The sequence below is a fragment of the Dysidea avara genome, chromosome 2, assembly GCF_963678975.1.
Source record: "Dysidea avara chromosome 2, odDysAvar1.4, whole genome shotgun sequence".
Lineage (NCBI taxonomy): Eukaryota > Metazoa > Porifera > Demospongiae > Dictyoceratida > Dysideidae > Dysidea > Dysidea avara.
The window spans coordinates 29,794,659-29,808,230 of NC_089273.1; the positions used below are offsets into that span (position 1 = coordinate 29,794,659).

Genomic DNA, 13,572 nt, shown 5'->3' on the forward strand with positions numbered 1-13,572 from the left:
ATGAGGCTTGTGGGGAAAATACCTGGGGGTACCAAACTTTCAAGTCGCATGAATTTCAAAGGCCATCCTAACAAAACCCCTCCAATATTACACTCCAAAAATTAGTCTTGAGATGAAAGAGCTATTCTATAGGAGTGTGGGCTGGAGTTTACCACACAAGATTCTCTTCAATCTCTATGCATTTCCTTTGCTGACAGAATAATTCCATGCGCAATCCCATACCATAAAAATTTTTTCTTATTATTTATAAAATTCATTAATTATTGCTTTTATAACAGCATAAATACATGCAACTGTTGGTTTGTATATACTCATTGTCAGTGCAGTCTCCTAGACCTAGGAGTAGGCTTTTGGAGGGATTGACCCTTATTCCGCAAGCCTGATGGTTGATACACCCTATCATGCCACATTTTCTGTGCATACATTCATAACACCCTCTAATTAATGCCTACTTTTCTACACTACGTACATCTACCACAGTGATGCAGGTGTCCTGCATACATGGTACATAGCCTTTATGTCCTCCTCTGTGCTTGCTGTATTGCTAGCTGCAATGTTACTATATACACAAGTGCACATAAATCATCTCCCTGCATTAATTTTATCCAGCAAGTTAAATTCCAAATAACCTATGGTATTTTTGGAGTGAACATGATCTGATGCAGAATATTATATACCATATAATAGAAGAAAGCTATTGCTGCTTCATAAGCTTTGGTTTCCTGCAACAGGTAAATACTAAGCCTGTGTTCAAAATTTTGCCAACATACTTTCAAGAATTTCCAGAAATTTTCACCTATCATGCTCTTACATGTTCCCATTATGTTTGCATTATGCTCCTAGGTTAGCAACTTTTCTTACAATTATCTTGGACATTCTAAATTTAGGGAGTATCGATCTATTTTCATATACATAGTTTGAAATATCCACCTAATATGCTATATAGCATTAGCTATCCAGCCTATTATGCTTTTTTATTATGCTGGCATGTTTGATGTAGGACTATAAAGTACACTGAAGTCATACAAATACAGTACATGCGTGTGCAATTTTCTAAGGTTACAGATTATCAGATGGCCTCCATCTCAATTAGTTTATTTTTATTCTTGTACATTAGCTGTGTAGATTTACACTTATATAATAATAATAATAGTCATGTTTGCTTACTATAATCTAATATCAGCAAAGCCTTTGGTTTATAATTATTACACATAGTGTACACTTATTACTAGCTAATTTTTTTTGGTAGTTTTTTGTATTGTTTTGGTGTTTACTTATGTTAAGTTATGTGTATGTGAAGTGTTCCTCTGGGCAAGGAAGAATGCCAGAATGGCTGTAGCTGGTTGCCTGTAGGTTAAATATATAAATCAAATCGAATCAAATGTGCAAGTCAATAATTGCATGTTTATCTTAAGAACTACTACTATGTACACATGTTACAGTTACACATCTCAGATCCAAGGAATTCCAGAGGATATATACATTAATATTGCCATATATATATATATATATATATTCCTCTTCACAAGGATACATCACAATGCACACTGGTGTACTTTGAGATGTAACCTGGGAAAGTCACTACACTTGCCTATATGTGGATGAGGTAGTAATGCCACCTTGTTTGTTTTATATAAAGGCTTGCTGCCTGGCCATAATAAAAGTGGACATGTACTTTTATTGGCATGGGTGATTACTTACTTAATGCAGTCTATTAGCCCATAATAACAGAAGTACTATATATTAGCTAAAACATGGGTTTGCTATGCCTGCAACCCTCAGGCTGTGGTTTGGGTTTGGGTACACATATCAGAAAAACCTCTTGTGCCCACATTACATGTATATACAACTATTACTTGTCATCTTCTTGCAGTATTAGTATGGCAGTGCAATGTTATAACTGGCTATAATTATAGTTGGTAATTTTGGCAAAGTTTTAGTTATCAGCAGACACAATGATGAAAATGTGTGGCCATTCATCCACACATACATGGCATCACTATAATGTGTTATCTTAATACAAATAGTCTATCTTCAGTGGCTTGGCTATGTCAACATTCTAACTATAATAATTTTGTCTTGAATATAATATAATATAATATATATGATTAGGTCATGTTGCATATTTTTACTAAGAATATATTACCACCATCCAACTTCCTAAGACAGGAGCAGTGGAGCACTCAGGAGCAGGCGCCAACTGAGATTTATACAATGGAGTATGGAGTATACAACAGATCTAAATGTTATCTAAGGGGATCTATATCTGGGGGTTGTCCCCAGGAAAATTTTCATATTTGTGACCCAGTCTGACAAAATGGGACTTATAGCCCATCATATTTTGACCATAATGTCAAAGTTTGAAATTTTATAACTTTTCTGTGGACATAATAACTATCTAATCAAAAACAGCTAAGCTGTAAAAAAAGGAGTGCGGCCCTGAAAAGGCTATGGTGAAAAAAGATGTGAAATCCAAGGTGGCGGCAAGAAATGGCTGTGATGGTAGGCTAATGGTAAAAATTTTAATAACGACAATTCAGGTGAATTTGGTGCCGCTTGGTCAATTGGCACAAAATTCACCTGAATTGTCGTTATTAAAATTTTTACCATTAACCTACCATCACAGCCATTTCTTGGCCGCCACCTTGGATTTCACATCTTTTTTCACCATAGCCTTTTCAAGGGCAGCACTCCTTTTTTACAGCTTGGCTGTGTTTGATTAGATTTCACTTCTTTTTGTATTTGTATACCCCAAAGCCAGCCTAAGGCCAGCTTTGGGCTTTTTAACCTATATATTTTTCTTTACCACAGGAAAAAGAAAAAGATGAAGCAGATTTTATAAATACAGTAAAATACTTTAACTCATTCTGATTTTATCAGTAAATGTACAAATTATATATATAATGCATATATCACGAGTTCATAATATAAGAAGAAAGGAGAGTGTCCTACTGCAGTATAGCCTGTACAAACGCGAATCTCGAAGTTATGATGTAATACCTATAGTCACTTTCAATGTGCTAGTTGGTCAGGCATGTACTCAGCATTAAGTTTCAATGACTGTTGTAGTTATGGCTTTAATAAGCAGCCTACTGATGACAGTGTCAACACTCCTTAACAGTTTGTTTGTTGACATGATATCCTAAAGTAATCAAAGTTTTACTGTATTACTTTGAGATACGCATTTATACAGGCTATACTGAAGTAGGACACTCTCCTCTTTTATTACATTATGAACTCTTGCATATATTTATTACATGTCAATTAATCCCCACAGGATAATTTGCAGCTGATCTCTCTACTGGGTGACTTGAAATGGAGCTAAACTCTCTACAGGGTGATCTGCTTGTACGTAGATGAACTCTTTACAGGATTCTCTCTACAGGGTTACTTGACTCTAGCTGAACTCTCTGCAGGGTTATCTGTTTGTAGTTGAATTCTCTACAGGGTGATATCAAGAGTTAATACTATTATTAACTCTTGGTGATATGTTTGCAGCTGAACTCTCTACAAGGTAACTTCTTCTAGCTGATCTGTCTACAGGGTGACTTGTTTCTAGCTGGTCTCTCTACAGGGCGATTTGTTTGTATATAGCTGAATTCTCTATAGGGTGATTTGTTTGCAGCTGAACTCTCTACATGGTGGTTGCTTTGTAGCTGAACTCTCTAAAAGGTGACTTCTTCTAGCTGAACTCTCTACAGGGTGATCTTTTCATAGTTGAACTCTCTACAGGATGATTTGTTTGCATCTGAACTCTCTACATGATGATTTCTTTGTAGCCGAACTCTCTACAGGGTGATTTGTTTGTAGCTGAACTCTCTACAAGGTAACTTCTTCTAGCTGATCTGTCTACAGGGTGACTTGTTTCTAGCTGGTCTCTCTACAGGGCGATTTGTTTGTAGCTGAGTTCTCTACAGGGTGTTTGTTTGCAGCTGAACTCTCTACATGGTAGTTTCTTTGTAGCTGAACTCTCTACAATGTGACTTCTTCTAGCTGAACTCTCTACAGGGTGACTTGTTTCTAGCTGATCTCTCTACAGGGTGACTTGTTTCTAGCTGAACTCTCTATAGGCCTGAGCCTATTATGCTTTTGAAATTGCCTATTATGCTTTTGAGCATTGCTCCAAAATATGTCTTATTATGCTCCAATTATGCCCATTTATGATCCAAATATGCTCATATAAAATTGTGCCTTGACTGCTCTATTAGAGTACCTAATACATCTGTGAACGTTCTATTAGGATATTTCATTATGCGGTGACTGTTCTATTAGAGTATATCGATCTTTAACTAATCTTTTTTCACAACGTAGCTGTAAATTTGATTTTTACCATGTTTGCACACTATCCCATTCTGCATCATGCAAAATAGGCAGAGTTTCAGCTTCTCTGATAACCAATGCACAAAAATTTTGTCTATTATGCTGGCATTATGCTGATGCTTTAGGCTACCTACTGTATTATGCCCCAAATTATGTTGGCATAATCGGCGCAGGCCTAACTCTCTACAGGTGATTTGTTTGCAGCTGAATTCTCTACATGGTGGTTTCTTTGTAGCTGAACTCTCTACAAGGTAACTTCTTCTAGCTGATCTTTCTACAGGGTGATTTGTTTGTAGCTGAATTCTCTACAGGGTGATTTATTTGCAGCTGAACTCTCTACAAGGTGACTCCTTCTAGCTGAACTCTCTACAGAGTGATTGATTTTTTGCAGCTGAACTCTCTACATGGTGGTTGCTTTGTAGCTGAACTCTCTAAAAGGTGACTTCTTCTAGCTGAACTCTCTACAGGCTGATCTTTTCATAGCTGAACTCTCTACGGGATGATCTGTTTGCAGCTGAACTCTCTACATGATGATTTCTTTGTAGCTGAACTCTCTACAGGGTGATTTGTTTGTAGCTGAACTCCCTACAAGGTAACTTCTTCTAGCTGATCTTTCTACAGGGCGATTTGTTTGTAGCTGAGTTCTCTACAAGGTGATTTGTTTGCAGCTGAACTCTCTACATGGTAGTTTCTTTGTAGCTGAACTCTCTATAATGTGACTTCTTCTAGCTCAACTCTCTACAGGGTGACTTGTTTCTAGCTGATCTCTCTACAGGGTAACTTGTTTCTAGCTGATCTCTCTACAGGGGATTTATTTGCAGCTGAACTCTCTACATGGTGGTTTCTTTGTAGCTGAACTCTCTACAAGGTAACTTCTTCTAGCTGATACACGGTGCCTTCACTGTGAAAAAAGAGGGATATAAGATGGTATTTCCAGTGGCTTATTGAATACAAAAAAGCTTGGTATAACCTGTATTATACTAACAATCTCATGTAAGACTTCAGTTAATGTGTTAAATATACTGAAACCATATATGCGATGGTATAGTGTGGGCATTATATTAGACATAAGCTATTTGAGGTAATGTGGTAAATAAACTGAAACCATATATGCAATAGTATAGTATGGATTATACTAAAGTATAAAATGAGTATAATACAGGATTTATATTAAGGCTTATTTGTATTCAATAAGCCACTGGAAATACCATATTATATCCCACTTTTTGCACAGTGCTTGTTTCTAGATGAACTCTCTACAGGGTGACTTGCATGTAGCTGAATTGTCTATCAGATTAACTGTTTGTAGCTGAATTCCGTACAGAATATCTTGCAATGTAATATAACTCTATAATGGAGTAAGTTATAAACGTAGCTGAATGTTCTATTAGGGTGACTGTTCTATTATAGTATCTCGATCTCGCATTTGCTACACGTAGTTTCCTTTCGAATCGTAACTCAGTAGTTTGTAATCCGATTCTTCTGTACTACTGCAAGGACTTTCTATGATGGTTATTCCAGCTACATACTGATTTTCAGCTCATTGTTCTAAGCGGTTTGCGTGGTAGATGTGAAAAATAATAGTTTTTTATTCATAAAAATCGATCGCGTAATTTTAACACAGGTTGGGTTTTGTGTCATATCTCCATGGTCTTTATCTCAATTCCTTTCAAACCACAAAAAGGCACTCCTACGATGGTTACTCCATCTACATATCAATTTTCAACTCATTCCTCCAAGGGGTTTACTCTGTAGGCGTGACAGACCTTCGACCTTATTTTATGCACATAATCGGTCATAACTCCGTGTATGTTCATCGGATTCCTACCAAAGTTGGTACTGAGATCCGCCTTAATGAGCCCTTCAAGTGTGCCAACTTTCAGCACTATCCGAGTACGCATTCGTGTTTTATGTAAATATTTTAATAACGACAATTCAGCTAGGTGAATTTGCATGGTGCCGATTGCTCTTGGCACAAAATTCACCAAATTTTTTTTTTTCCATTATTAATGAACACGTTTTAACAACACATAAAAACAATTGTTCTAATCAGTAAGAATACGGCTCTCCACTAAGCGCAGCTCGGTGGAGACGGCGGGGAACTCGGTTGACTGCAGCTTTCTGCTCCCACGAATGGCCAGTACAGCGGAACGTAACAGGGAAAATGATAAAGCACAGCGCATCCAGGAGAGTGTCAGGTTGTAAGACGTATTGTGCTTCTGTGATAAAAGATCTGCCAAACGGTTGTAGAAAATAGTAGCCTCCTTGCCCCAACCATCAAAAGTTGAAAAAACTAGCGGGGGGTGAAAGATTCACAGTCAACACTGCGTATACGATCCCCATATTCTCGCTTCTTCTCAAGCTCATGTCGACGAAAAAGGGAAGCAACCGGGTCTGACGATAACTTGGTGCGTTGGGATGGAAAACCCTGACGTCAAACAATGCACCTTGTCGTCTGCCCCAGAAGCCCCTTGCATGGATGTCAGCTCTTGCAGTATTACTGCAGTTAGCTGAAGATGGTGTAATTAGTTCCCCATTAAGTGGCAGTAATGGAGGTTCAACAGTAACATCATGACACACTTCTTGTAACCATTCTGCTGTTAAGTCTCGAAGTTCATTAAATTCACCTGAACTGTCATTATTAAAATTTTTATCATTAACCTAACATCACAGCCATTTCTTGGCCGCCAGCTTGGTTTTCACATCTTTTTTCACCATAGCCTTTCTGAGGGCCGCACTCTTTTTTTACAGCTTGGCTGTTTTGGATTAGATTTCACTTCTTTTTGTATTTGTATACCCTAATTCTGGCCTATGGCCGGCTTTAGGGCTTTTTTTAACCTATCATTTTTTCTTTACCACAGGAAGAAGAAAAGATGAAGCAGGGTGATTTCTTTGTAGCTGACCTCTCTACAAGGTTATCCTTCTAGCTGATCTCACTACCGGATGACTTGTTTGTAGCTGAACTCTCTACAGGGTGGTTTGTTTGTAGCTACATTTTCTACAGGGCGATTTGTTTGCAGCTGAACTCTCTACATGGTAGTTTCTTTGTAGCTGAACTATCTACAATGTAACTTCTTCTAGCTGAGCTCTCTACAGGGTGACTTGTTTCTAGCTGATCTCTCTACAGGGTGACTTGTTTCTAGCTGAACTCTCTACAGGGTGATTTGTTTGTAGCTAAACTCTCTACAAGGTAACTTCTTCTAGCTGATCTTTCTACGGGGTGATTTGTTTGTAGCTGAATTCTCTACAGGGTGACTTGTTTCTAGCAGATCTCTGTACAGGGTGACTTGTTCCTAGCTGTAGTCCCTACTATACAGTACTATCATACTGTATGATGCCCCTGAAGCCTAAAAAATACAAAATTGGATCACATAATGGGTCAGTAGTTAATAGCATGCCATGATGTGTGCACATGTACATGACATGTGCTATAGCTACACAGTGGATGTATGGATAAATATCTTAGTAACAGATGCACTTGTAATCAGTTGCAAAAAAATTATTACATATAATACATATACAGTACTTACACATGTACAGTTTTCTATGAAATGCAGTGGTACAGATAATCCATAGTGGTAGATTCGGGGGACAACGCTTGGTCCCAACGAACAAAGTGCCCAAAAGTAAACAGTCAAGTTATGAAAAATCAATGTAGTGGCATTGCAACTGCAGTGTTCTGAGTCACAAACTAAAAGGTACAATGTTTACCAAAATAGTTAAAAGTCGGCGTAGTGCCAATGTTCTAAATTACAAACTAAAAAGTAAAATGTTGGCAAAAAGTAGTTTAATAATGAAATAGCAAGGCTTACATTTCTTGACTGCTATTTTTGATTTAAAATTGTACTTAAAAATTAATATGCAACTTTATCTGTTTTAATTGCATGGCCATAAGTTACTACATCAACAAAGATATTACAGATGACTTGACAATACTATTACAAAACCAACCTGATATACTGTAGCTATGTACCTTGTTGTTCAGTTAAATAAAGCTATAAGAAGTAGGTACAGTGAATCTGTCTATTCTGTTTCTACACATAGTGTCATTTTGTCTCTAATGAAACCCTACACTTGATTACTACATGAAGCACTTACTAGATACGCTGAGTTGACAGAGACTTGATCAAACTGGATCTTTAAAAATTTTGGGCTTGAAATGTCTTGTACTCTAGTATGCATACCTGTCAGAATGGTCAGCACTTTTAAAGCTATAAATACACTAGCCTTCTAGTATGATAACACTGTGGTCATTTCTTGTATACTAGTGATAGGTGAAGTATCTACTACATAATTGATGAGATGGCTACTAAACAAGTGCAGAAAGTTGTCATTAGAATCAGTTGTCCAACATGTAAAAAGTTTTTCAAGATGCCTAAGTCTTTACCTTGTCATCATCCCTACTTTGAAAGGTGTCTAGAGAAGATGAAGGCAGAGTCCAGGCCCCAGTGTAGAAAGGAAGTAAAATTGTTAGTGTGTGGTAGTAAAAAGCACGTCAATGGAAGCCCTCATAGCACTGTAGCTAGTCATGATTACACCTCACTACGCAAGCCCAGTAAAATAGTGAACAATGATGCTAGGATGGGAAGACCCTGGGGAATTGGATTTTGTAAGAATGGTAACTGGGCAGTAGCTGACCATTACAATCACTGTGTATACCTTTATGATGCTGAGGACCAATTTGCAAGTGTGAGGAAGATTGGCAACTTTGGACACAATAGTGGCGAGTTTAATTGTCCTAGAAGAGTTACATTTGATGATGATGACGATCACCTGTACATTGCTGATCACTGCAGGGTACAGAAGTTTACTATTGATGGTGACTACTTGCTGCAGTTAGGAAAGTATGGATCTAATGATGGTGAAATAAAGTTTCCTGATGGCCTTGCAATCCACAATGGTAAAGTGTATGTTGCTGACTATGGTAACAAGCACATCTCAGTGTTTCTTACTGATGGTACATTTCAAAAGACTATAGGGAGAGGACAGCTGGATTATCCTTGTGATGTAGCAGTTACAAGTAATGATAAGCTGCTTTTGATTGACAGTGATCACAATTGTATATATAGGTTTACATTGGATGGCAATTACGTTGGTAAGTTCAGTAATGATGCTGATAAATCCTTTTCTCCAAGGAGTATCACTGTTGACTCAAATGACTTCATTTTAATGACTGATACCCACAATCATGAAGTTGTAATATTCAACGTATTTGGAAATCTTGTACACAAGTTTGGCTGTAGAGGATCTGGTGATGGTGAATTCTTATATCCTCGTGGAATAGCTGTTAGCAACAAGAATGGTGATATTTATGTTAGTGACTTCCTCAACAAAAGAATCCAGGTCTTCTCCAACTACAAATGTTAACAATACACTTGTGATTAAGTTTGTGTAGTGATTGTGTTTTTCACACATGTACATGTACAATTGTGTAAAATATTAGCGACATTAGAAATTACACTTTCATTCTCTTAAAAAGCTCCAGAAACCACTGCAAACAACCAAAAAGCTTACCTGCAACAGTTACTACTTGATAAAGTATCAATCTTTCAAACTGGAATGCCAGAAAAATCATTGTGAGCTGAGCAAGCATTGTACAGTCTGCAATCACTGTACGACCACTCTTAAGAAACCTTTCAAATAGCCACTGACTCAATATTCCCTTGTTAATTTGTGGTTGAGTCCTTAACAATTTCAACTAAATCAATGTTGGACTTGAAATAGCTACATTACTTTATGCAATTAATATTTCAGCAAAACTGACAGGGCTAAAGTAGCTATCTGTGTAGCTGCTTGAAAGATTAAAGAGTACTGCAAGTGGTGAATGTGATAACAATTGAGTAAAGTAGGTCACTATTATGCTTGTAATTGTATTACTCCATGAAATACTACTAAAATAGAACATTTATGGCAATTAAAAAAAAAAACTATTGTGTGCGGGGTCAATTTTTGCTGCAAAAATGCATCCCTCAAAGGTATTGCATCTGTGTGCCGCAGACTCCTTCTCCTTACTCAATAATAGACACTCCATACTGGATTGGAAACTTCTAAGCAGTGTTGGGCAAGTTACTTTGTAAAAGTAACTAGTTACATATTACATATTACTTGCAACTGAACTATTTAGTTACAGTTACATATTACCCACCATAAAATAAAGTAACTGTAATAAATATTACATATTATATTACTTTGTGTTCACAGCCTTAAGCTGTCACGTATGAAACTACCACCTTATCACGTGACATGATTGCGTTGTTGGACAATGTGCAAATCTTGGTTATAAGTAAGAAGCGGGTGAATAAGCTTCATTCAGTAGGCCTCGTTACTTCGTTGTGGCTAGGCGTTACTCAGAGGATAACTAACAAGATTGGTAACTTCGTTACTTGTAGTAATAATATACGTAATATTAGGCTCGTTACAGTAACTATATTACTTAGGTAACGCGTTACATTCGTAAGTAAAGTAACTTTCGTTATATTACCTGTTTTTATAGCGTATTTCGTTATATTACTTTATTACCACAAAAGTAATAATATTACGTAACGAGTTACTCCCAACACTGCTTCTAAGCGCCACTTAAGGCCACTCCAAATAAATTCTCTGTTTCGCGTCCACCGCCCGCATCTGGTTAATACTTCCAGCTCTAAATATTCCATTATTCCGTATTCTTCCATTATTTTCCGGTTATTCTTGCATGCTGATAGGCTCAGTAAAAGCTATCTTGAAACAGTGTCAACTCTCGTGTCAGCAGCAATGGCGGATCCAGGATGGGGCATTTGGGGCAAATGCCCCCCCCCCCCCCACTCACCTTGTGGAGGAGCCATATTTCTGATTAAAACACTAAACTTTATGCCAGGCAAGATCAGCTTATTAAACTCACGAAATATACACATTAATTCTCCTGCTACTAAAACGAACCAAAGTCAAACTAACTATGAAATGCGTCATCCAGCACCTTTGTGCGTACTAAGCGCCTCTAATAATAATTATCGTGTTGCTGTTGTTTAAGAAAGACTTCACAGCCTTCTACAAAGGCGAAAATGATAAAAAAATCAACAGTGGGATACTACTAAGAGGTGTATTATTTGCTGCTCCAAAAATGCAGCAATTAACAAGATGATCTGGCCTATAAACGTGACCACCTACAAGTGACTTGCCCGTTTGTGCCCCTCCCTTTGCCAAGTCCTGGATCCGCCCCTGAGCAGTGCTAACAAGTCAGCACAAACTTCACGCAGGGGCGGACCCAGGAGCTGGCAAGGGAGGGGGTAAGTTGTAGGTGGTTGGGGAGAGCCAGATTCTCTAGTTCAGTGCAACATTTTTGAAACAATAAATTATCACCTCTTAGTATAGTCTGGCGCCGCCCGCCCTTCGCATAAAGTAAGGGTCTGGTGAAATACAGATACTAAATCATTTCTAGCGCCCAGATTCGGCGCTAGCCAATTAGTGCATGCCAATGACGTTCACGCAGAAATCGCCTTGGCAACACAATACTTTTGTTCGAATTGAAGTGCAATCATCTGACGTAACTAGCATACGTACGCTGTCTAATTGAATTCTTTTTGAAATGATTAGGTATTTGTATTTCACCAGACTCTTACTTTTTGCGAAGGGGCGGGCGGCGCCAGACTACTCTTAGTAGTGTCTCACTACAATTTTTTTCCATTTTTGGCCTTTTCAGATGGTTGTGAAGTCTTAAAAGCTGATAAAAAGGCTCTGAATGTCTTAAACAACAGCAACACAATAATTATTTTAGAGGCGCTTAGTACGAAAGAAGGTGCTAGATGCGAGACTAGGTGACTATTTTAGTTCGTTTGCTTTGGTTTCAGGTGAATTTTGTAGTAAACTGTGCATATTTTCATGAGTTGATAAACTGATCTTGGCCTGACATTAAGTTTAGTATAGCTATTTTAATCAAAAGCATGGCTGGCTCGAGGGGTCCGTCACGACCCTAGAATCCTGTACGAGATTCCGAATCCCACGAAATTCCAGGCAAGATTCCGGATTCCAACCAAAGATTCCAGATTCCAAGCAAAATTCCGGATTCCAGATATCCAGTTACAGCTAGCTACGGAACTAGAGTAAAGTATCAATTATCGGACAATATGATGTTCGGACAGCTGCCACCCACTTCATGGAAATCCTGCAGCTTAGGTTATTGTACCAAAAGGTAGGCTACAATAAGCAATAATTATCCTCCAACAATCAGCTTTGTGTGATTAAAAGTTTAAGAGTTACAGCCAATAGTATGCTTATTCCGATAAAATCTATGCTCGGATAAAACTATCAGTTGTCGGACTTTGATTTTTACTACCAGTAAACAATGTCCAATTTATTTCAAATTTGTATGCAATATACCTGTACTCATTAGCTATTAATGGCCAAAAAATGGTTTCGTTATCTTTAGCATAGAGGGAATACGAGCCCCCCAATTTTTAGCGGTATTGTCGGACTCCCTCCGCTTTAATTTAATCATGCCCACCAACAGAGTTTGTATGCTTTTGTAACAAATGCACCATTGCTAAACCACAGAAAAAGGTAAATAAATATCTCTAACGAGTAGAAGTGTGCTTTAAAGTTGATATTCAGGATATTTCTATTGGAACTCAGTATTTTTGACTCCTAAATGAAGGAGATGCGCGCAAGGTGGAAAAATGAAGTTATGCAAAACCACCTTCTGACCACCTACATATGCTAGTCTTGGTGTCCTATCACAAATACTGTCACGAAAATTGAAAGGCTTTTCTTTCTCTATCTTATATGGGTGAAACAAAAAGGACGAAAATGTTACTTTGTGCATCCATAGAAGGTAGAAAATGGAATATCTTTTCATTTCTAGGTGGTATTCGCGACTGAGGCACCAAGACTAACAAATGTGGTTGGTCAGAAAGTTGCGCCTCGTAATTTCATTTTTCCACCTAGCGTGCATCTCCTTAATTTAGGAGCCAAAAATACTGCGTTCCAATAGAAATATCCTGAATATCAACTTTAAAACACACCTCTACTCTTGAAAGATATTTATTTACCTTCTTCTGTGGTTTAGCAATGGTGCATTTGTTGCAAAAAGCATGAACTCTGTTGGTGGGCATGGCTAAATTAAAGCGGAGGGCGTCCGACAATACGGCTAAAAATTGGGGGACTCGTACTCCCTCTATGCTAAAGATAACGAAACCATTTTTTGGTCATTAATAGCTAATGAGTACAGGTATATTGCATACAAATTTGAAATAAATTGGACATTGTTTACTGGTAGTA

The 13,572-nt window shown here is 37.8% G+C and overlaps 1 protein-coding gene across 1 annotated transcript; it reads left to right on the top strand.

Annotated features, from left to right (window-relative positions):
* The first annotated feature begins 8,622 nt into the window (after positions 1–8,622).
* LOC136247990 (tripartite motif-containing protein 2-like) lies at positions 8,623–9,687 on the top strand. The gene has a single exon (XM_066039807.1). The coding sequence runs from the start codon at positions 8,623–8,625 to the stop codon at positions 9,685–9,687; it is 1,065 nt and encodes a 354-aa protein (XP_065895879.1).
* The last annotated feature ends 3,885 nt before the right edge of the window (positions 9,688–13,572 follow it).